This window comes from Pholcus phalangioides, unplaced genomic scaffold, assembly GCF_987345545.1.
Source record: "Pholcus phalangioides strain wild (caught in Gottingen) unplaced genomic scaffold, Ppha-v1.0 ptg000028l_1, whole genome shotgun sequence".
NCBI classification, from domain to species: Eukaryota; Metazoa; Arthropoda; class Arachnida; order Araneae; family Pholcidae; genus Pholcus; species Pholcus phalangioides.
In genome coordinates, this window is record NW_028301618.1 from 11862515 (window position 1) to 11888006 (window position 25492).

Here is a 25492-nt window from a genome sequence, read left to right on the forward strand (position 1 = left end):
GTAATGTAATAAGTCAAAGAGTTCACTTCATCTTCTATCGTCTTCCACTCGGACGAATGTTTCAGCGAGGATGGGATGTTTACCAAACTGATGCCTGATGAGAGCTAGTATGTTTATTTCGACATCGCTTTTCCTTATCGCGCTCGAGTTTCGTGGCACTGGTATTATATTGATGTTTATAAAATTCTAACATGGCAACAATTGGGTCTCATGCCTGAGTTCGATATCTCAAATTCGGGGTCCTGGGATTTATATATACAACAGCTGACTTTTTTCTTGGGAGCAAATGCGATAACGCTTCCTGAAAAGAAAAGGGCTGTTCTTTTGGCTGTGTGCGGAATAAAAATGCCAGGGATTTTGCGTTCCCTTGTGTCGCCTCAGCAGATTTCTGATGCGAGTTTTGATAATATACTCGAACTACTAAAGAATCACTTGCAACCGGTTTCCGGGTTATTAGGCCATGGTGTAGGAGATTTTCTTCCTGACGTTTCGCCCACATCTGTGGCAGGCATCATCTGAGGTTAATTCGACGTAAGTCTCCGCGGCAAGCGAGAGAGGATTCGTACATCTACTGTCATCGACTTGTTCTCTATATGCATTTCTGAGACTTGATCGGCCGCAGAAGAACCGCATTGGTTGGCTTGTGTGGATGTGTTGTGCGCCGATTGGCTGCAAGTGGTGTCTGGCGACGATTGGCTGTCGAGGTCATTTTCTCTCTGGCATTCATCGGGGGCACATCTCAACTCTCTGCGGCGCTGAAGTACCGGGACCCAAGTGGGATGCACCTTCATCGTCTCCTCCTTTCGATTCATGTTGTGGTGCTTGAATATTTCAATGGCTTCTCTATGAAGACGAGCATGGTAGTGCACCTCCGACGATATTACCTCGGTCTTTTCAAATTTAATTTTGTGGCCGGTTTCCCACATTTGTTCTGCAACGGCTGAACTTTCCGTTTTACCCAGGCGGCAGCTCCTCTGGTGTTCCTTTATTCTTGTAGCAGTACTTCTTTTTGTTGTTCCTATGTATACTTTTTCACACGAGCATGGAATCCTGTAGACACCTGCCATGCACAGCGGGTCTCTCGGATCTTTTGCTGAGCGTAGCGATTGTGCTAAATTTCTGGTGGGTTTGAAAATGGGCTTGACGTTGAACTTTTCCAAAACTTTACCGATTCGATCGGTGACCTTCCAGATGTAAGGTAAGTAGGCTTTGGCTCGGGGTTCCCGATTTCCTTCGTTACTATTGTTGTTACTTTCCAGGCGCGGTCGTATGGCTCTTTGAAACTCGACCTCGACAGCCAATCGGCGCACAACACATCCACACAAGCCAACCAATGCGGTTCTTCTGCGGCCGATCAAGTCTCAGAAATGCATATAGAGAACAAGTCGATGACAGTAGATGTACGAAGCCTCTCTCGCTTGCCGCGGAGACTTACGTCGAATTAACCTCAGATGATGCCTTCCACAGATGTGGGCGAAACGTCAGGAAGAAAATCTCCTAGACCATGGCCTAATAACCCGGAAACCGGTTGCAAGTCATTTAACGCCGGCCATGAAAGCCTCAGACAATACTAAAGAATCATTTCTGCCCAAAACCCTCTGAAATTTATTGCAGATTTCAACTTCATAAGAGAGTACAGTTAAACAATGAGTCCGTAAATTCGTACGTAACTTATGAAAATTGTAATTTTGGTGTTGGTATGTGGATTACGAGATGAAGGAACTCAACGGAAATTACTGGCAGAGCCAATATTAAACTTTGACGATGCTGTTGCCAAGTGCCTTGCTGCTGAAACTGCGTTTTCACAATCAAAACAAATTCATTCTCAAGTTTCTAATTCCGTTGATCAAGTGAAGTGTAAAAGAAATTTAATTCGAAACAAAAAATGTTTCAAAGGATGACTTTTCTAATAACAGTTACGTATGTTTTGGTTGTGGTGGACGACATGACCGTTCTAATTGTCGTTTCAAATCAGCGACTTGCGGGCACTGTAGCAAGAAAGGGCATATACAATCTGTACGCCGGGCCAAGGGTATTCAGAAAAATAAAGCATACACACATAATACACATGAAATTAAAACCGAAAATGAATATTCGAATTCTGTAGTTAACTTTTCTGGTTTCAAACAAGGTATGACACCGATACTCTGCAATGACAACAGACTCTGCGTGAAAAAATTGCACAATTACATCATCGAAGCAACGATTCTAACTGGATGTGCCAAAAGAGAAGACGTCTTCATTCCACGTATCCCAATTATCACTTAGAAATGGCATTCACTTTCAAGCGATTACAGTTCCCGATTCGTTTAGCTTTTGCCATGACGATCAACAAAGCGCAAGGCCAGTTGTTAGCAGTGGCAGGAATCAACCTACTTGAGCCCTGTTTTTCACACGGACAGCTTTACGTCGCCTGTTGGTAATCTCAAAAATTTGTACATCTTCACACCAGATGGACAAACAAAAACATTGTGTATCCACAAGCAATTGCCTGAAGTTTTAATTAAAATATTTAAAAATAAAAGTAATTTTTTGCTTACTTCATGCAGAAATTTTTTTGATTAAGAAATAATTAATAAGGTATATATATGTAAACTTTTTACAGGGCGGGCAACGTCGCCGGGTATCAGCTAGTTATTCTGTAATTTCTAAAGAAACTTTGTTTGGTTGCTACAAACCTAAGGTTAGAAACACTTTTGTGAAGTTGCGGGATTTCCAAGGGGAAATTTAATTTCACTTCTAGGTTCATGCATAGTAGAAGTACAATTTGGGAGCAAGAAAGTCAGATTACAACTGCTAATTTGAAAATGCAAATGCACAAATATTTTGGGTTTCTCATTGTTTGAGCCAAAAAAATTAAATCTAATGCTGTGGATTTTGTAATTCAAAAATACAGCGAGGTTTTTGATGCTGGATTGGGTACATTTTCAGGACCTGTCGTGTCTTTACCTCTTGATCCTCAATTTCTTCCCGTTCCACTTGCAATGAAACCAAAAATTGAGATTGCTTTGAAAAAACTTCAGGATGAATCAAAGAGTTATTGAACCTATTTGGAACCCAAAGTGTTCCTCCTGTTGTTCCCGTTATTAAACTTTCAGGTGACGTTAGATTATGTGGGGACTATAACGTAACTTTGAATAAGGCCATGAATGCTCAACCCTATCCAATTCCAGCTGTTAATCAGTTACTGTCAAACCTGAAGGGTGGTGGATGATATTACGCCAAAGTAGATTTAGTCGATCAAAGTAGATTTAGTAGATTTTAGTCGTCTTACTTACAGCTTCGTGTAGACGAAACATCAGCTGAGGCCCAGACAATTGTAACTCACAAGGGTGCTTTCAAGGTTAACAGATTGCAATATGGTGTTAATGTTGCTCCTGGAATTTTCCAAAATATGATCGAAATTTTTTTTTCAAATTTGGAAGGAGCAGTATTTTGATGAGGGCTAATTCTCTAGAGCAATTAGCATCAAGATTAGAATGCGTGCTAGAGAAACTTAAAAATGCCGGATTACATGCTAAAATAGAAAATATCTTTTTGGAGTCACTGAGGTTGAATTTTTAGGGGATACTCATTGCTTCATGTCCCGATCGATATGCATTACACTACCCCCGCCCTAACCTTTTCTTACGCGACCGAATGTCTTTTCTTCCTTCCCGTCCTTCTGTAACTTGTATGTAATGTTCAAAAAAATTGCAATGAATATAGAAGATACTCATAGTTCAAGAGATTCTCTTATAGATAATAGTCATACAAATTGTTTGACTGTTGTTATAATGTCCTGTGTTTTCTTGAATAGATAAGGATATTTAAAAAAAATCTAGAAAAAATACCACTCCACGGGTTTCAATGACAGTCGGGCCCTCTCACTTCCCCCCTTGTGAAGTCCATGGCTATCTCTTTCTCTCCACTTCCTTCCATAGTGTGTAACGTTATAGTATTTTCAAGTAGCTCTAGGTTACCATATTTAAAAAAAATTAATTTTTTTATCACTTGTCACGTTCACACTTTTTCGACTTCAGCTCCTCCTTGTCGAAACAGAAACCCTGGCTAGTGCCAGATTTCCTGTCAGGAAAGAAGGAAACCAGAAAAAAAAGATAAAATCTATTTCCCTCCCAAAGGAAATTCTGGACATCGATTGGACGCTACTTTATATAGTATATCCCTCATTGCTCGCTCAAACTTTCATTTTTACCACTCTATGCTTTCATGGTGCAAGTCGTAATATTATGTCTACTGTGAATGTTTTTGAGTTGTTTTCTTTCAGTGAACAGGTTCGCGATTTCAGTATTTCAAATAGCGATCTAAATTTAACTGTCCTTGCGAGGGAATCAAACAAACTTTTTTTCTTTTTTGCGGTGGCAACGGTGGGTGTTGAGCGTTTTCTGAACTGTGCGGTTATTTTTAAATATTTTATCAACAATCTTGAGTATTTCATTTTTCTGTAATCTATTCGAGGTGTTCTATAAGAATGGCTGGTACAATTGATGACGTTGTGGAGAGCGTTTTGTGTCGGTGGAAGATAAATAATTTGTGTGCAATGTAAGAGTCACCTTCACACAGGTATCCTTCAATCGAAATCACCTAATTAGAATTCCATTGCTTCCTAGACTGGAGGTCATCAATAATGTAAGTGAATTAATTAGTGAGCTAACACCCGAATCCAAAAAATTAGCTATGTGTATTTCATCTATGTTCGAGAAGCATGTGGAAGTTATTTCTACGACTATTAAGCAACAATTTGATGATCATGACACAAAAGTGGATTCTATGAATACAAATACAAAGCCACAACAGGCAAACTGCCCAACGAGGTGGCTGACTTAAGAACATCGTGGATCCCCGAGCCATTTTTGGAGGCCCTACCTACCACTGCTACACCCCACATCAACCCCCCCCCCAACGAATCGGTACATGCGGGAATGTGCGTGTACGTGTAGTGAAACCTGACGTAAAGTTTGTTTCTGTGTAATGCTGCCATCTGCCCCCAGTTTTTCTAACTATGCGTGAAGTGTTATGATTGAATGATTTACCGTTGTAGGACCGTTGCTCTCTGTGGCGAGACTTTTTAACGGGGAGATCGGCTCGCATTTGCGCCTTGAAGTTGGGAACCACAGAAAACCAACTTCAGCCGACCACCACTGTGGGGTTCGAACCCGGATCCTCGCATCACGAGTCCGGCACTATACAATGCGACCGACTTCACAATGATGAAGTCTATCATTGATCAGTATAGATCGGATCTTGAAACTTGCCAAGAAAGTCTCTCTCGAGCAATTTCTGAAAACGGGATTCTGACTTGAAACAATTGAAATCAGAACTTGTCGACTTAGAGTACTACTCACATAGGTGTAACATAGAGGTATCTGGCCTATCGCAAAGTGAAAATGAGGGTTTGGATGAGATAAAGTCCTTTTTATTTCATCACTTGGAAATCAATCAACTGAATGAATCGGTCACAGTCATACATAGAGTTCCAACAACACGGAGAGATGGAATAAAACCAATCGTAGTGCAATCCAATAATAAAAAAAATCGTGATATGTGTTCTGATGTGATTCTCTTAAATCTGCTAAATACACATGCAAAATGCCCAACGAGGTGGCTGATAAAAAGATGCCTACAAAAATATGGATGCGATGTCATATATTTCAAAAATACAGCAATGCAATTAACACAAATTACAAACAATATACACACATGATAAAATATTATACAACGCCCATAAAGAATACTTATGGTTGTCTTATTCTAAGAATGGATAGCTTCTCGATTTACCCCAACATGTTTATCGTATTTCTTTTTAAACGTTTCAAATGTGATACAATTTACTACCTCCGGGGGTAAGCTATTCCATTTATTAACAACCCTATTAGAGAAAAATTCCCTGCGACACCATAGCCTCGCATTGTCCCTCACCAATCGATACTGGTGTCCCCTTGTCAAAGCAGTCGATTGACGGTGTACTAAAAGTTCATGGTCCATCCTATCCATCCCATTGAAAATTTTGAACACTTCGATCATATCTCCTCGACACCTGCGTTCATCCAATGTAAACATTCAAAAAATGAAGTATTTCTTCATAACTCAAGCCCTGTGTGCCAATAAGGACACGCGTAGCTCTTCTCTGCACCCCTTCAACCAAGTCTATGTCCCTCTGTAGGTATGGTCTCCAAAACCTTACAGCATACTCCAGTCCAGGACGAACTAAGCCTCGAAAAAGCGGAAGAATGACTTTAGGAGAACGCGAAGAGACCTTTTTGAAAATGAGACCAAGCATTCTATTCGCTTTTTTGACAACCGCTGAACAATGTTCAGAGAACCTAAGCCGCTCGTCAATGAGAATTCCCAAATCGGTGACCCTAGTTGCATCCAGGATAGTGACACCATTTAACTCGTAAGAGAAACGTGGGGTGTTCGAACCAAAATGAGCGACCATGCACTTATCAATGCTAAACGTCATGCTCCATTCATTTGCCCATGCTGCAATCCTGTTTAAGTTGGTCTGGAGCAACTCCCTATCGCTTTCATTCCCGATTACCACCATTACCTACATATCATCTGCGAATTTCCTAGTAATCCCATCGATACCCTGATCGAGTTTGTCGTTAAAAAGTGAAAAAAGTATGGGGCCAAGGACACTTCCCTGAGGAACTCCACTTGTGACGTCTGTCCAACCAGTTCACCATAACTCGTTGTGACCTGTCTCTTAACCACGATTCTATCGCTATCTGAGTGTGCTCGACCCAGTCCACCATCTCGCCCTTCGGATTTGTTCTGGAGCTTTTCGGACGTCTCCAATGGAGAGCCTGTGTGCATGGTCGCTCATTTTGGTTGGAACAACCCACGGTTCTCTTACGAGATGAATGGTGTCACTATCCCGGATTCGACTAGGGTCACCGATTTGGGAATTCTCATTGACGAGCGACTTAGATTTTATTGTTCAGCGGTGGTCAAAAAAGCGAATAGAATGCTTGGTCTCATTGCGTTCTCTTAAAGTCATTCTTCCGCTTTTTCGAGGCTTAGTTCCCTCTGGACTGGAGTATGCTGTAAGGTTTTGGAGACCATACCTACAGAGGGACATAGTTGGTTGAAGGGGTACAGAGAAGAGCTACGCGTGTCCTTATTGGCACAGAGGGCTTGAGTTATGAAGAGAGACTTCATTTTTTGAATATGTTTACATTGGATGAACGCAGGTGTCGAGGAGATATGATCAAGTGTTCAAAATTTTCAATGGGATGGATAGGATGGACCATGAACTTTTAGTACACCGCCAATCGACTGCTTTTACAAGGGGACACCAGTATCGAGGGACAATGCAAGGTTATGGTGGCACAGGGAATTTTTTTCTAATTCGGTTGTTAATAAATGGAATAGCTTACCCCCGGAGGTAGTAAATTGTAACACAATTGACATGTTTGGGTAAATCGAGAAGCTATCCATTCTTAGAATTAGACAACCATAAGTATTCTTTATGGGCAGTGTATAATTTGTGTTAATTGCATTTTTAATTGGGTTGCTGTATTTTTGAAATATGATGCCCATATTTTTATGGGCATCCACCTCGTTGCATTTTGTCTGTTGTGGCGTTGTATTTGTATAGCCCTGGGATAGATATCTGGTCCTGGTGCTTTGCTTGCACATACATTTCTTAGAAGATTTAGGACTTCCACGTCTTCTACTTGAATATCGTTGAGGGTTTTATTACCCCATGCAACACCCGTACATCGAATATCATTATCTCCATTACCCTAGAGGCTCCTATCGAGAGGGGGCCAACCCCTATCGAAAAAATGATTTTGCGTCAGAGCCAATGTTATCTGCCAACCTAGATTCAACTTCCTTTTTATCATCGCTTTCTTGAACAGTCGTCTTTTATCAGTACACAATGATAGGTCACCTCGTCCACTTTTATACTCTCTGAATGTTTTTTTATTTTCAAGATAAAGGTTCCGCACGCTATCCGTGAACCATAAAGGGTTAGATGTACTAACACGGTTTTTTCGAAGAAAGGGTATGACGTCGTACAAAACAGAGGACAGCTTCGTACTAAATTCTTCCCATTGACTTACCACCCCTACCGATTCCAACCGGTCTTTGAAAACTTCCGCTAACCTTCCTCTCGAAACATCAAAAAACAAGGAACCAGTCTTTTGTTATCAACCTTACCCGAGGAAAAGTTAGTGAAATCTGACGATACATCGATGATCACTGGAAGAAAACTCTTCCCCCACCGAAACATGTTCAACTAGATCCTCAGAACTAGTAAGAACTAAATCCAAAATAGCAGTACCCCTAGTGGCTTCTGATACAAAAAATTTTTGAGCACCAAATTAAGAAAGTCTCTTTCATACTGATTTCCAGATGAAAGGTTCTCCCAATCAATACCTGGGTAATTGAAATCCCCTAGTATGAGAACCCTCTTTCGCTTACACATGTAGGAAATTTCATCATGCAATTTGGCGATGTAGTTTGAATCCCTATTCGGTGGATTGTAACAAACCCCAACAATAAGCTTATGACGTCTTTTGCTCTCAAGTTCAACCCATATGGTTTCAATATCACTTCTCTGCACGTTACACTTTCTAGCCTTCAAACAGGATTTCACGTATATCAACACTCCACCCCCTTTCCTATCAGATCTATTTCTCAAAAAAGTATCGTATCCTGAGATGTGTAAAAAAGATTCATCCCCATCGTTTGCCCAACATTCTGTAATGGCTATAAGATCCAAGCCCTCCACAACTATCATAGTTTCTAAAAAATCTTTCTTGTTACCCAAGCTCCTGGCATTTATTAACACACATTTTAATTTGCCCGGTGGTTTGTTGTCAATCGAGAAGCCATCCAAGTCAGAGGTGGGTAATTTTCCGTCAGTACTGTTGTGATTACCATTAACTAACCCGCATTCCCGACTACGTGGTCTGGGAGTAAAAAACCTGACCTAAGACTATCGTAAACCTCCCAGACCCCCTCTTATTTAGATGGATCCCATCCGAACGAAGCCACCTATCGGTAAATGCGGGAAGCTCCAAGAACGTGACCCCAAGTGAGGAGCAAATGTCCTTCAGGCCTATATTGAATTGGTGCATCCTATTCCTATACCCCCTACTATCTCTTGGCAGCACTGGAATCACTACCACATCTGAACCCTCCTCCCTAGCGGATAATAGTAAATCCCGGTACTCTGACAGAGACTCACTAATATTCGTTCCCACCCACAGAATCACCCGCAAGGGCAACTTTCGGCGATGAAAAACGTCTCGAACGTTGCCAATCTTCCCCCAGGAAGACAACAGCTCTCGAAACCCCGAAAATCCCTACACACTCGGTTCCCAAGTTCCCTAACCATAGAATCGCCGATGATTAAACCCCTATCCCCGTCTACCTCATCCACGACCACCCATTCGCTCTCTAAACTGTCGTTGTTCGTGGAGATTGCTTCTTCATTAACAGGTGGCTCGACGACCAGAGGCTCCGTTATAACCGGGCCCTCTAGCCCAGGGAAACCTCCCGTCGCAAGCTCTACACAGCACTAGTCGAGGTATAATAACACTATTGCTAAAGCTAGATAATAGGAAAATGAAGAACGTTAACAGGAAATTAAAATAATGTAAAATACATTACTATGCGGATTGTACGAAAAAATTACGTAAAATAGAATGCTCAACACTAAATCACGAAGAATAAAATATATATATATAAAGAATAGAACACACTCTAAAAAAAATATTAAGCTACAAAGTACAATTTTTACTTATTAGAATTAGCTAACTATCTCAAATCACACTAACACTACAACTATAGGCCCAAGTGGAAGGAAAAACAAAGTTATTGAGAGAACCTGGGAAAAAGTACACACTACTTGTTAACCCTAACGTCGAAAAAACCTACGAATTTATATCAAAGAAGCGAGAAAACACAAACCTGGCAAAAATTCAATGAAAATGAAATGCGAACGAGAAAAAAAAATTTAAGTCTATCGAAAATACACAACGAAAATTAAAAAAAATTGAGAGCAATATAATTAAAAAAAACCACTTATCTCGCAATCCAGCGTGTGCTAGAAAAAAAAAAGAACGCCACAGAATATGATCCAAAAATAAACAACACGCTAAGTAAAACGAGAACGAAGAAAAACACAAAGGACTGCTACTGTTTTCCCAATATTTAAATCAGGTGATAAAAATGGTCTAAAATTATTAAAATCAATCTCTATTCTATCTCCAAGATATGTTTGGACTCTAGTTTTTAATAAAGTTTCATAATTTATTTTCTGAAAATCAGTATGGTTTCCTAAATAAAAACACTGAATTTTCCATCCTTAAATTAACTTCCTGTGTTGCACATAACCTTGATGCATCAAGAAATATCTAGAAAAACTGCAAGAGTCTAAGAAAAGCATTTGATAGCGTAAATCATGAAATACTTCTTAACAAACTTGGGAAACTCGTTATTAGAGGTAATGCAGTTAATCTTTTTAAATCTTATTTGCACAATAGAACACAATCGATTAAATGTATTACAAGCATTAGTGATCCCATGAACATAAAAGGTATTCCTCAGGGCTCGGCCTACTTTTTTTTACTGTAAACAAATACATACACATTACACAAATACTGGACAATAAAGACATATACACTATGTGGCCCCAAGGGACACTAAGTCCTTCCAGGAAGCCAAAAAGACATTGTGAGCCGCTAAGTATGCAGTGTAATTATAGAAAAACATATAAGAAATGTAAGACATGATGTATAACAGTTCGATGTGAAATGACAATCCATATTTAGTGAAATTTAAACAAGATGATGCGAGTATGTTCTGGGTACAATATTAATACACAGTTTTAAGTACTATATGTAAAAAAAAATTGTTGATTTTATATTTATCTAACTTTTTTATGAACATGTCATAATTTTGAATGCTTTTTGCATATTTCATATTTGTGGTTAGTATTATTAGTAGTTGATTTTTTTGACTGAAATGAATTCATAAGTTTAGGAGCAGTAAATTTAGAGAAAGTAAATGAGAAACACTTTTGAAAGAGATGTTTTTTGTTTTCGGCACTTCAAAATCATGTTTGAATCTCGCTGCTGTTCTATTTGTTTTTCTCTGAAGCCAATTTTTATTTTTTTATCTGGAGCATAAGTTATAACTGAAAAAACCCACGCGTAAAAGACGTCTTTCAAAAAAACCTCCCCTATCAAATACTTGAGCTTGTGTAAAATCGTTTTTTTTTTTTGTCATTTTATCGCAATGAATATTCCATTTGAACTGTATTATTACCCCTAAGTATTCATATACTTTAGATTCCTTGGCAGAGGCAGTTTTGTACTTGAGGATGACATATGAGTTTTAATAAGGATTTCTGTGTCCGAATTTAAGCCTCTCGTTTTAGTAATCTGATATTTGGTCTTTTGCACGTTCAATTCAAGTTTGTTTACAACCATTCACTGATTAATACGTCTCAGATCATCTGTCTGTAAAATACGATACATGTTCCACCTCCATTTGTTTCTCTAGTTAGATTCCTACAAAGCATTGAAACCATTTACAGCCATTATGTCTAGATAATTTGATATTTCGTTATAAATATTAATATCTTAGTTACATATCTCTCCTAGTTTTTTTAATAAATGTACTTAATTCTTTATTAAAATGAGACCTATAAAACAAAATATCAGTATGAAAATCTGGTAAATTTATATATAAAGCCTCAGCAGTTTCCATTTGGCAAGGTTTTTAACACTGTTAATTGCTTTGTTTATAAACATGGTAACACCACCATAGTTAGTAATATTATAGCTCAATAACTCGTTTTTTTAACCCAAATTTCTGTGAGACATATCAAAACGTTCAGACAATGATCTCAAGAACACTAAAAAAAGATCAAAATTAGATCTCAAGCTTTGTTTGTTAAAATCAAGAGATTGAAACGTTTATTGGATTTAGAGGGATATTTAAAAACTTCACTATATAACTTATTTCCTTCAGGAAAGGTTGCTTTTTTTGATGGTCCATTGGGTTGTATTCATTGTTCATCATTGCATATTTTTCCGAGGTCTTCATCTCTAATTCTTATGATCCTGGTGTTTTCAGACTTCCGGAGGAATATTTTGCCATCTTTGGTCCATGCATATTTGAAATCAGTTCTTTCTGAATTCTCTCGTCAGGAAAAACCCTGGGAAATGTTCGTTGATGTAGATTCTGCTTGATCTAAAGTTCCGATTTATGTTGTTTGCGGTGAGCTGGTGCATCTTTGCTTTTTGGATCTATATCTTCTTCGACGTTTCACTTGTAAATAAAACCAAACCAATTATTGTTCTGTTTACGTTTCTCGTTGGTAGTCTGTGTAGATTCTCTATTTCAGTACTTCTCCTGTACATCTATTTCTTGTTTTATCTTCTCAACAATTTCTAGTACATTTTCTGCAGGAACTTCGTTGATTTCAATATTATTTTTTCGACTTTTATTTTCCATCTCATTCACTCTGACTTTCAGGTCCTTCATTTTTTTTCTTCAGGTTGAGGTTTTCTAATTTCAGTTCTTGATTTTGTTTGTTTCTACATTCAATGTATGATTTCATATCGTCCATTTTTTTCACGAAATCTTCTACACACTGTGAGTTGTAGCTGATTTTGGTATATCAGTCATTTCCTTGTTTATTTCGTTTTGCTTTGTCGATATATTTTGAATTGCACATGAAAAGTACCTTTCTGTCGGAGAATCTCCAGTACCTTTTTTATTTGTTCCGAATTCCATCTTTATTTAAAATCGTTTTTCTAGAATTTGATATTTTTTAGTTAAAGGTTTTTTGTCATACATGTCACCACCAGCGTTTTTTTTTTTATTCTTATTTCTAAGCACGCTTTTTCACATAGAATTTTTAACTGTCATTCCAGCTATTTTTTTAATGTTTTCCTAATGTAATTTTTAGATACTTGGTACTCAGATTTATCGAAGCAAATATCCTTCCATGCACTGTCGGTCAATAATTCGCCTAATAAATGAAAATATTGAAGAGCTGCTACACACACACGTTGTTTGTCAGCAAGGCGCCGTTACCCTTTTTACTTTATTCATTCATGATTTTTGTAAACTTGATACTAAAGGTGAAATAATTGCGTTCGCGAATGACACGGCTCTTCTAAAGCAGAAAAGTAAGAAATTGGTTCTGCGCTAATGACCTCAAAATTAACGTTACTAAAACCAAGTTTATAAATTTTTTTTTAAAATCCCAACCAATCTGGCGAAAGCTATGGCGTCGATCAAGACACTTAACCACTAGAGGGAAATGATTGCTCCCGTGGAGGTCCGGACCAGCCCACCAGGACCAGTTGGGCAAGAGTGAGGGTGAACATAACGATAAATCGATTGCATTGAAACTATTTTTTGGGGCATGGAAATGAGTGAAACTGCCATCATTCATGATGGCGAGGTTCATGTCTTCTAACAATCGTTCAACCATTTCGCCACGAGGGGTGTTGCTGTTAGAACCCCATATTATGTTATGAGCATTGAAGTCTCCAAGAAGAAAAAATGGTGGAGGTAATTGATCAATCAGATCTTCTAGATCTCTCTATACGATGGTGTCATTTGGTGGCAAATAAATGGAACAGATGGTAATTCTTAGGCCTGTTGAGATTTCCACCAGACTTGCAAGTTCGTGCGCAACATTAAAACGCCCCACACAATATTTCTATTTTTTTGATCAAATCCACCGGAGCCAGTGAACTCAACCCAATAAAACTGACGCTGGCTTCTAGTCCGCAAGTTATCAAGCCAATTTGAGAAATGAGAATCCAATTGTGGAATATAAAATATACACAACACTAAATACGCACTCAGACTGTTAGGTACACATACTTACACTTCCGGCACAACTCACTAGGTAGTAAATTGCCCATGGCGATAGACCTGAGTTGTGCTCGGCTTCAAAAAAAAATTAAAAAAATATATAAAATATCCGTCGGAGATAACTCGCTCCGACGGATATTTCACAATAGGATTCTCATTTCGTTTATTTTTTTTTGTATCCTGTGTATATCCCATGCTAACAGATGAGATAGCATGGGCCCCGTCCAATTGCTTAAATATACTTCCATCCTAATAATGCGTACATTCTCCGTCTTAACGAAACCCCGAAACTTTTCTCCAACTCCCAACCTCATCTCGTCTGTAATCACCACAAAATTTGTTAATCGCGACAGTACCCAATTGTCCGGGGAATTTTCTTTTTGACGAAAAATAAAGTGTTCCAGACTCTGCCACGAAGCTGGGCTGGAAGAGATCTCGGCAACGGGATAAGTCCAGTGGCAAAGTTCTGGCGTTCATTCATTCAGCTCTGATTGAAGACGTATTGAGTCCAATGAGGCTCGCTGATTTGTTGGAGGACGTAGGTGAGCAATGCTATTCGCTTATTATAGATGAGTACAGATGTCTCCACAGAAACACAGCTCTGCATTCTGATCAGATATTATAGTGAAAAACAATCCAAAATTGTCATATGATATCTATGGAAAGTGGAAATAAAGACATTCCAGAAGTTTGAGTTTTTGAACGAAAAAAAAAATTAGACTTAAAGTGTATAGGACTTGCGACTGGTGGGCGCAATACCATGTGCGGTGCCGTAAATTCGGTATTGTTGCGTTTTTGGGCTATAAACAAAATCCTAGTACATATAAAATGCATTTGCCACTCAATACAGCTATGCAGTTCAAATGCATTTCGAGTGATGCCAAGAAACATTGAGTTTCTCGTCTCGGAAACGTACAAATGGTTTTCTCACAGCCCCAAAAGACAGACAAAATATAAAAATGTGTATTTAAAAATGAACGTAGGAGAAAACCCGTTGAAACTGGTGAAATTTTCAGACACCAGGTGGTTATCTGTTGCCAAGTACGTGAACAGAATCCTAGAACAGTACAAGGAGTTGAAAGAGAATTTTCACCAGGTGAAAAATGAGGAACGTAACTACACAGCGGAGCTGTTTTACCAGATGTATACCGCTCCCAAAACGGAACTTCTGTTTCTGAAGCCGGTTTTATCGGAACTATCGATAGTAAACAGTCCTCTCGAACAAGATATGATATTGTCAAGTGAGGTTACTTCATGAACTTGTATAAATTTCTCTTGGAGAAAGTGATGCGAACATGGAATGCCGGTACTTGGGTCCGATTTGTTTACATTTGACATAGGAAAATGCTAATAATCACCTTCCCCTTGGAGCTTTAAATTTGGGGATCGGGGATCGAATTTCACACAGAACTTTCTGATAAGCAAATATGTAGAACAAACAGCTTTCGCCGCTTACATAAAAAAAAAAATGTCAAAGTTACCTGTTAGAATTGCTGAAGGAAATAAGAAAACGGCTTCTGACGAATGCTCAGCAATTGGAGTCAATCGCTCTTTTGAGACCCTCAATTGTTCTAAGTACCGAAAGACCGACAATAAAAAATGTCCCTTTTTTTCGACTATAGAGAAGAAAAAATTGGCCAGATTGAACAGCAGTGAGGCTGATTAGGTGCACTACCGTGGTCAAACACTATTGACTCGGACTGATGTGTATAATCATGTCGATAAAACTGGAGAGAGAGATTTTGAAGAAATCGGAAAATTGACACCTATCTACGTTAGCACTGCTGCTGTGGAGAGAACTTTCTCAACCATGAACTTCATCAAAAATAAATACAGGAATTGCTAGCGTCCATCCTCACGATTCGCATTCATGGGATGACATGGCATTTGCTGCAAATAGGTTTAAACCTTCAGACTCAATGTTAGAAAAATTCACTTCGGATATATATTTAATTTCTGGTGATAACGATGGTTTCAAATCAGAAATGGATGAGGAAATAACGTAGAATGGGTTTTCATACCATATGCAGTCAAACCCCGTTGTGGTGACCTTCTGGGGACAAAGACAAAACGATGAAGTTTTCTGTTACAAGATCGGTACGCTACAGCAGTGTCCAGCTTCATGAATATGAGTAACCATAATTGATTATGCGTTGCCAGGGGAGTACTCTCTCAGTCCAAGCCAAAAAAAACAGCCACCGACGCCTCACTCTTTCGAAGAAACTTTGACTTCATTGTCGTGACGAGCTTCGTACGAAGGCTTCTGTTATAGATGGTGTTGGTTGAACGGGGGCCGTATATGCATGGACAGCTAGGCCTAACTCAGGCCAAAGCTCACATTGTTGACACTGCCACCAGATGGCGGTAATTAATTCGACTTGAAAAAATTTTTAAGACCTTAAGTCGACTGTCATGTTATTTATCTATCTCCATAATATCTCGCGGCACCCCTTAGCCGATATCACGGAATTAGAATAAAAATTAGGTAGTTTTTTTCATCGAAAATGGGTGATTATCAGAAACCATATCAATGACAATAGTACTATAATTTTTGTTTTCGAAATTAAAGCTGAACTTATATATACCAACACCACTGTTCGATTTATGCAAAAACTTTTTTTTCCAGTCTTCGGCGAATTCTGAGCAAATTCAACTATGTAGCGAGCTCAGCCCAAGATATCATGGAAACATATTTTCTGGAGATTACTTTTCTTTCCGAGTGCGCCTCAACATAATCTTGTACCGGGCAAGCATCTCTGATTACACAACCCTGCCTTCCTTATTGCTCTCAAGAAAACAGCTCTCAACCTCATAAAATCGCCCCCAGTTCGTCGGGACCGTCCCACCTGGGGGCGATTTCCTGACGTTAAGAGAAGCTGCTAATGCGTAGATGGTAGCATTGGCGTACGCAAGGGGGAGAGGTTTGAGGTTTTAATCCTCCCAAGCCGAGATTATAGTGTTATTTTTCAGGAAAAAACGTAACCCTCCCTTGAGAAAAAATAAAATTGAAAAGCCCCATTTGAGAAAATTCTGCGTACGCACATGAATGGTAGCAGGCGTTTGTGGAACGGCCGTTTGGAAATGCGCTAGCGTGTTTGCGTTTCATGTTAGACCATGCATCCTTTGTTCATAATTGTTTGTATTGGTGTTTCCCATCTTTTCTGAATTATCCTATATATATATACATACGGGGTGATTAGAAAAAAACTATCCCGACATATGGGCCCCTAACTATCATACCATTCACAGAAACTGAATGAAATTTTGGCATAAGGTATTTTGAGGTATGCGCTCAAGAATGATATGGAAAACAACAGTGTCACTCTACGGTTACAGTGAGAAAATTTTGAAAATATCAAATGGCAACACCAAGTTTTTTGTATTTGAATGCGATTTCCATACTGAAAAACACTAAATAGCGTTGGAATGGCACCTGTAGCACGAAAAATCCCCGGAGCTAGGCAAGGAAAAAGTAAAAAGGACTTTGCCGTGCACCAGAGCATTAATGTTCGTTTCATTCGTCACACCGTTTCTTCGGCTGAGATCCCAGCCTGATTAGTCCTCCACAAGGTCATGTGGATTGGATTTTGAATTTTTCGGCGCAAGGACCAATTTGGCCAAACTGCGCCAAAACATGATACAAAAATAAGAAAAATGTCCTTTTGTCGTGTCAAAAAACTAAAACATATAAAAAGGAAAACAAACGTAAAACAATGACATGAATTGTAAAACTATAATTTGTTATAAAAACCAATGGCTTTGATGAATTTAAAAATGCGAGATGCATCGCAATGGTCAGATAAAATGTCACGAAGTGAAAGATGATTGTGACCAAAAGCGGTCGTAAAATGATGACGATGATGTGAACAAGTAAAAGCATGAGCAATGGTCAATGGACTTTGACAATGAGGGCACTGCGGTTGACTCTCTCGTAGTAAAAGATATGATTGTGTGATGCGACTGTGTCCTATGCGTAACCGGGCAAGCAGAACTTCCTCCTTTCGGTTGGTCCTGCAGCTCGAACGCCAGTGGCCAAGTGTGGGCTTGATGGCATGAAGTTTATTATTAGTTTGATTGTTCCAATGATCCTGCCAGCGGCGATGCATCACTTCCCGGAGGATTGAGAAGTGGTCACTGGCAGGTACCAAAAGGCTATTATCAATGTTAATTGTTGTTCGAGCTGCGTTGTCTGCTTTTTCGTTGCCCGGTATTCCTACATGACTTGGTACCCAGTAAAATTTTACTGTGGTACCGTGATGAATGAGGTGATGCAGTTCATGAAAAATGGCATGAATAAATGGATGAATGTGAAAAGTAAAAGAACACAATGCTTGCAATGAGCTAAGAGAGTCGCTATAAATGATGCATCGTCGGTGGCGTTTGCGTCGTATATGACGTAGAGCCTGAAGGATTGCGTACAGTTCTGCCGAATATATAGTGAATGTGTCTGGAAGTTTAAAAGATGTCTCCTCACAGCAGATGTAGGCACAACCGACATGGCCAGGGCTCTTGGAGCCGTCGGTATATATGGGGAAGTACCTGTTGTACCTACCCCTGTGCCTAAAGAATATCTGTCGATATATGACATCTGCTGTGGTGGCTCTAGGGTATAATGATAATGAAAGAGAGACATCTGGCAGAGACTGCTCCCATGGTGCCAGTTGCAAAGCAACTGGGGCCACACGACTGATGTCTATTTGTTTTTCTTCTACAAGTGCCCTCATACGAAGACCGTACGATGGAACACATGAAGGTCGAGCAGCAAATAGTCTATGAAATAAGGGATTCAAAATGACACGATGAAGTGGACGATCTGGAAAAGACTTCATCTTGATAAAATATTTTAAGGCAAGTTGCTGGCGTCTTGATGTCAGTGATGGCTCGTTGCATTCGACATACAGGCTCTCCATGGGAGAAGTTCGGAAAGCTCCAGAGCAAATGCGGAGAGCGAGATGATGAATTGGGTCGAGCACACTCAGATAACTCCGAGGTGCTGACCCGTATACAATGGAACCGTAGTCGAGCTTTGATCGTATTAGAGCTTTATATAAGTGGAGGAGCGACTTACGGTCTGCTCCCCATGATGTAGAAGAGATGACCTTCAAGACGTTCATCGTCTTCATGCAACGAGCTCTCAACTGTGAAATATGAGGTTTAAATGTAAGTTTCTTGTCAAATGTAATGCTGAGGAATTTTGTATTCTCTACAATAGGTATTCGACTATTATTTAAAAATAATTGTGGGTCATCATGAAGCTCACGACGCCGGCAAAAATGCACAGCGACGGTTTCGTCAGCGGAGAAAGAGAAGCCGTTATTATGAGCCCACTTGCTGATCTTGTTGAGTGCGGTTTGTAATTGTCTCTCGGCTGACCTCATATTCACTGATTGATATGATATCAACAGATCATCCACGTATAGTGCGCCAGTGACTGACAACGGGAGTTGGTTCAACACCCCGTTGAGTCTTAAAATAAAAAGTGTTACTTAAAATGCTACCTTGAGGTACACCTTGTTCTTGAATTTGGGGAGCTGATAACGTGCTTCCGATCCGTACCTGGAAGATGCGTCGAGCGAGAAAGTTCTTAATGAAAATAGGCAAGTTGCCCCGCAAGCCGCAATTATAGAGGTCGGAAAGAATTCCGTGCCTCCAAGTACGGTCGTAGGACTTTTCTATGTCGAAAAATATGGCTATCATATGCTCCCTCTTCACAAATGCTTGTGTTATCGATGTCTCAAGGCGTAACAGATTGCATGTTGTGGACCTGAACCGTCTAAAGCCGCTTTGATGTTTCGATAAAATATTGTTAACCTCAAGGTAGTGCATAAGGCGATAGTTGACCATGCGTTCCATGAGCTTACATAAACAACTGGTCAAAGCAATAGGTCTGTAACTGTTCGGTTGCTGAGGATTTTTGCCAGGCTTCGGGAATGCAAGAACTATGGCTGCTCGCCAGGTGTCAGGTAATGAATGACTGAGCCAGATCCGATTAAATAAAATGAGTAAATGTGACAGTGATTCTGGTGAGAGATGCCGAATCATGGAATAATGAATAGCATCGGGCCCTACAGCTGAGTCAGGACTTCGCTGCAAGGCCGTCGTCAGTTCATGAAGGGTGAACAATGAATTGTAACCCTCCGGTGTAAAAGGCCGGAAGGTGTACGTTCGTCTGATGATTTAATGGGATGAAACGATGGGGGATAGTTCGCATCACTGTAGACAGTGGCGAAATGGGCGGCGATGGTATCCGCAATATCCCTCACATCGCTGATGATAGTGCCATTGGTGTTTAAAATGGTGATTGGATGAGACTGATAATGACCATTGATTTTACGGATCCGGTCCCAAATGACTTTCGATGAAGTAGATGAATTGATTCCCGTGGTAAACTTGTGCCAGGACTCGCTTTGAGACTGGCGCCTGGTTCTTCTCGCTATCGCCTTTGCTTTTAAAAATGCCAACTTCTTGTCATGGGTAGGATACCACCGGAACCTACTCCATGCTTTCTTTTGTGCTTTAATCGTAAGATTACATTCGTGGTTCCACTAAGGTGGTTTAGGAAATTTAGGAAGTTTCGAGGAGACTTTAGGTATTGTTTCATTTGCTGCAGAGATCATACAACTGGTAACAAGGTCGACACAATGGTCGACGTCGGGTTGCGAAACCATATCCTCCGTGATTTCTGCCTTGACCGTGAAGTCTGCCCATCGGGCGGCCACAAGCTTCCACCGAGGAGGACCCTCAGGTATGCTATGGCTTCGATCAATGCACTTAACCACTAGAGGGAAATGATTGCTCCCGTGGAGGTCTGGATCAACCGACCAGGACCAGTTCGGCAAGAGTGAAGGTGAGCATAATGATAAATCTATTGCAGTGAAACTATTGTTTGTGGCATGGAAATGATTGAAACTGCCATCATTCATGATGGTAAGGTCCATGTCATCTAACAATCGTTCAACCATTTCCCCACGAGGGGTGTTGCTGTTAGAAATCCAAATCATGTTATGTGCATTGAAGTCTCCAAGAAGAAAAAATGGTGGTGGTAATTGATCAATCATATCTTCTAGATCTCTCTGTAAGATGGTGTCATTTGGTGGCAAATAAATGGAACAGATGGTAACTCTTAGGCCTGTAGAGATTTCCACCGCGATGGCTTGCAGGTTCGTGCGCAGCGTTAGAACGCGCGACGACACATGATGTGGAACCAGCAGAGCAACACCGCGGCAGGCTCTACTCCCGTCATCGTAGTCAATACGAAACAGGGAATGTCGCCTGATGTTCCATGTCTCCGAGGGCTTCGTGAAAGTTTCCTGGAGTGCCACGCAAACAGGATGATAGCGATTGATTAAATCCTTTAGATCTTCGTAATTGGATCTAAGACCACGAATGTTCCATTGAATAATGTTGGCCATAAATTTCAAATAGATGTAGACGGTTCAAGGTCCTTGAACTTATTTCGGTCTAATTTCCGGCGAGTACCACCGGATTCTGGCGGATTATCGAGATCCATGTCACCAATTGATTTGTCATCAAGCAGTGACATGTTTTGTACTGTAGGGTTCTTCTTTGCTCTCTGAATGGCTTTTCTTAAATATCCGGTCTTGAATAGTTTTATTTTAGATTTATTTCCAGCATTGATTTTTGGCTTAGTAGCTGTAGTTACTTTGAATGTGTTCGCTGTTGCTTTTCCTGCTTCTTCGGAGGTGGTGGACTCCTTCCGTATTCCAGCAGAGCAACAGCAGCCACAACTATTACATGGTTGGTTAGATGATGTTTGAGTGGATGTATCAGCTATGGGTTCGGTCTGAGTTGTCACAGATGCTTTGGTGACATTGTTAGTCTTATTAGCTGTTGGTGGATTTGTTACCATATTAGAGTATGATGTACTAGCTATTGGAGTTTGGTTAGGGGTTACACGGCGGCGTGCTTCAATATATGAGATGTTATTAAGGACCTTGATCTTCTGGATCTCTTTTTCTTCATTCCATTTCGGACACTTTCTGTCAAATGCGGGGTGGTCGCCACCGCAATTGACGCACTTGAATGGTGAATTAGTGCAGTTGTCCGAAATGTGGTCCCTCTCGCCGCACTTTGCGCAGGTGGGTTGACCACGGCACGCCATTCGTGAGTGACCGAATTTTTGGCAGTTGAAACATCTTACAGGGTTAGGTATGTATGGCCGGATATGGAGGTTATAGTAACCGATTTTGACATCTTTCGGCAATGTTGGGGATGAAAATGTCAGGATTATATTACGTGATGGAGCTAGATTGCCATCTTTGCGGCTCATGATATGTTTGGCAGATGTTACGCCTTGAGAAGCTAGCTCCTGAGTTAGTTCATCTTCATCCATGTTAATTAAGTTAGGGTCTGAGATGACACCACGTGAATAATTCAGCGTGGGGTGGATTTTGATTGTTATGGGAATGTCCCCGAGAGATGTGAGCTTTTCAATGAGTTCGGCTTGTTTGGGAGTGTTAGTTTCGACGAGAAGGTCTCCTGAACGGAGAGCCTTCACTGATTTCAGAGTTTCAACTGCGCCATAGAGAGCTTTATCAATCAAGAATGGTGATACTTTTGACAGCTGTTTATTGGTAACAGAGCTATGCAAGAAGAAGAATGAGACAGATTTGAAGAAGCGGTTTCCGTGACAATTGTTTCACTTAGAGTAGTTCTTTGACGTTTTGGTGCATTTTTTGTGTTTCCCATATTTGAATGGGTATTGTTCCACTCCCACCCACCATGCCCACCATGGAGCCCTACGAGGGGACGCGCACACGTAACCGGTGAAGGTTAGTAGCAACGTCAGGTTAGGTGGGAGCTATACACCACCAAAGCAGGCGAGCAGACGCGTTCAAGATCCAAGATCGTCGTGAAGCAGCACCAACAAACCTCAACGACGTCCGGCAGGCCCGGCCCCTCTACCTGCCCAGTAGTGTAACCCCTTCAGCCACCGAGGCGACCACAGCCGATTGACCTGGACGGGGCTAATCCAAGCCTCCCGTTTCGGCTGAATCCGAGGCCAAAGCTAGCGCATCAGGCTAACCAGGATCCCCATCTCCAGCCTTACGGGTCTCCACGCACGGCAAACACGCAGGTAGACAGCGTCCCGGATGGAGCATACGCTAGAAGCAATGCCCCATCCGGGAGGACCCCTCCCCGCCGGAGCGGGGCCCACAATGAGGGGGTTGGACACAGAAGACAAACATGTACAGGACATGTACTGCAAGATGTGTAGAAATAAACGTGTAATTTGGGCTATTGAAGGTGAAGTATATGAGCACAAAAAGCGATGACAATGACGTGTGATAGATTTGGCGTTACCCAGAGTGCACCACGAGGAGGCCTATCCCATTACACCCCAAGGTCATGTGGAAAATTTGTGAAACACAATAAAATGCTTTATTTTATGCTGCTTCTCTGTCCTTATTGGTTGTCCTCACTTTTAGCCTATCTACCGCCGGTGATTTTCATGCTACAGTTGCCGTTCGAACGTTATTTAGGGTTTTTAACAATGGAGATCACATTCCAATACAAAATCTTGGTGTTGCCATTTGATATTTTAGAAATTTTCTTACTGTAACTGTTAGAGTGACACTGTTGTTTTCCATATCATTCTTGAGTGCATACATCAAAATACCTTATGCCAAAATTTCATTGAGTTTCTGTGTATGACAGGGGCCCATATGTCGGGATAGTTTTTATTTTCTAATCACCCTGTATACACACACACACATTAGATGTCGAAGAGTGATGATATTGGAAGGGAGAACACGAAGTCAATTTGATTTTTAATTTTGTTACCTTTTATGATTTAATGTTATTTTTATCTCTCACAGAGAATTACGACAGATGCGATCCGAATCCGTGTCTAAATGGTGGAACATGCGTCAAAGTAAACGATACAGATGGCTACAAGTGCTCTTGCACCAAATGGTATACTGGCAGAAACTGCACAGAGGATCGGTGGTGCAATCTGGGTATCGGCAAATACTTGTGTAAAAAAGGACTTTGTTCCTTCGACCACGAAAACCAAATAGGTTTCTGCAATAACTATGTTGAAACTTAGCGACTGGTAGATTCTTTTGGATAGGAGTTATACTCGAGGTTCTAAACTTTGATATAATCATGATAAAAATACATTTTTCATGCAAAAAGTACTATTTTAGAACTAAAATAACTTGCGAAAAGACTACGAACTCTGATGAGGTGCAATAAACAGCAGCGCTTTCAGTGGCGAGTTCCGGAAGTTAGTAACTGAAATCGAGAAAAAGCAAATTTTTTTGTCTTGCGGACCATGGGCATATTCATTTAAATATTATTTTTTACGTCGTGTTGAAATGTTGAACTAAAACTTTGTGATTGAAAGTTTTGCTCTATTCTTCTTTTATTGTCGATTTGCAATGGCTAACTGACGAAATTCACCTCAAGAGGCGCTGCTGTTTAGTGCATTATTGAGCAGTCATTTAGCTATACCTTATTCTGGCTGCATATTTGAATTTTTCAATGTAATATGCATATTTCAGTGAAAAAAATAAATATTTTTCGGATCTGGTGGTACAATTTAATTTTTAATTGTACATGATGCATGAACAAAGAAACAACTGCAGTAAACCAACGATGAATTTCACGATTGAAAATCGGGGTGTAATGTGATAGGCCACCTCGTGGTGCACCCTGGGTAACGTCAAATCTATCACACGTCATTGTCTTCCTATATTGGTGCTTATTTATCACTTTCAATAGCCCAGATTTTTCCACACACCTTACAGTACTTGTCGTGTCTCTGTTCCCGTTTTTTATGTACAATCCCTCATTGTCGGTCCCGCTCAGGCGGGAAGGGGTCCTCCCTTCTAGCGTATGCCCAATCTGGGAGATGCTGTCTACCCGCGTGTTTGCCGTGCTAGGAGTAAAGCTGGAGATGGGGATCCTGGTTAGCCTGATGCGCTAGATTTGGTCGAAAAGGGAGGCCTTGATTAGCCCAGTCTTGGTCAATCGGCTGGTCACCCAAGTTTATCCGGTGGACTACTGGGCAGGTAGAGGGGCCTGTCGGACTTCGTGCGGTTTCTTGGTGCTGCTTCACGTTGATCTTGAACGCGTCTGCTCGCCTGTTTCGGTGGTGTTTGTTACTAACCTTCATTGGTTACGTGTGCACGTCCCCTCTTAGGGGTCCATGGTGGGTGGGAGTGGAACAATACCTATGGGAAAAATACAACGCCACAACAGGCAAATTGCCCAACGAGGTGGCTGACGTAAGAACATTATGGATCCCCAACCTACTACTACTACACCACACATGCACCCCGGTACATGCGGGAATGTGCGTGTAGTGAAACCTGACGAAGTTTTGTTGTTTCTCTGTAATGCTTGTTATGTGTAGTGCTGCCATCTGTCACTAGTTTTTCTAACTATGAGTGAAGTGTTATGATTGAATGATTTATCGTTGTAGGACTGTTGCTCTCTGTGGCGAGACTTTTTAACGGAGAGATCGGCTCGCATTTGCGCCTTGAAGTTGGGAACCACAGAAAACCAACTTCAGCCGACCACCACTGTGGGGTTCGAACCCGGATCCTCGCATCGCGAGTCCGTCACTATAATAATATATAATTTTTATCCGTCGGACAAAAATGCTATG

At 40.6% G+C, this 25492-nt stretch overlaps 1 protein-coding gene and 1 pseudogene across 1 annotated transcript in view; both read left to right on the plus strand.

The window, feature by feature from the left end:
- Positions 1–24469, plus strand: part of LOC149067971 (uncharacterized) — a 53056-nt gene extending 28587 nt beyond the window's left edge. Inside the window, exon 6 of the mRNA XM_089252136.1 lies at positions 23697–24469. Coding sequence (XP_089108262.1) covers positions 23697–23926 — 230 coding nt within the window. The 3' untranslated portion in view covers positions 23927–24469. The remainder of the gene's footprint in view (positions 1–23696) is intronic.
- Positions 14082–15115, plus strand: LOC149067972 (uncharacterized; annotated as a pseudogene).
- Positions 24470–25492: the final 1023 nt, after the last annotated feature.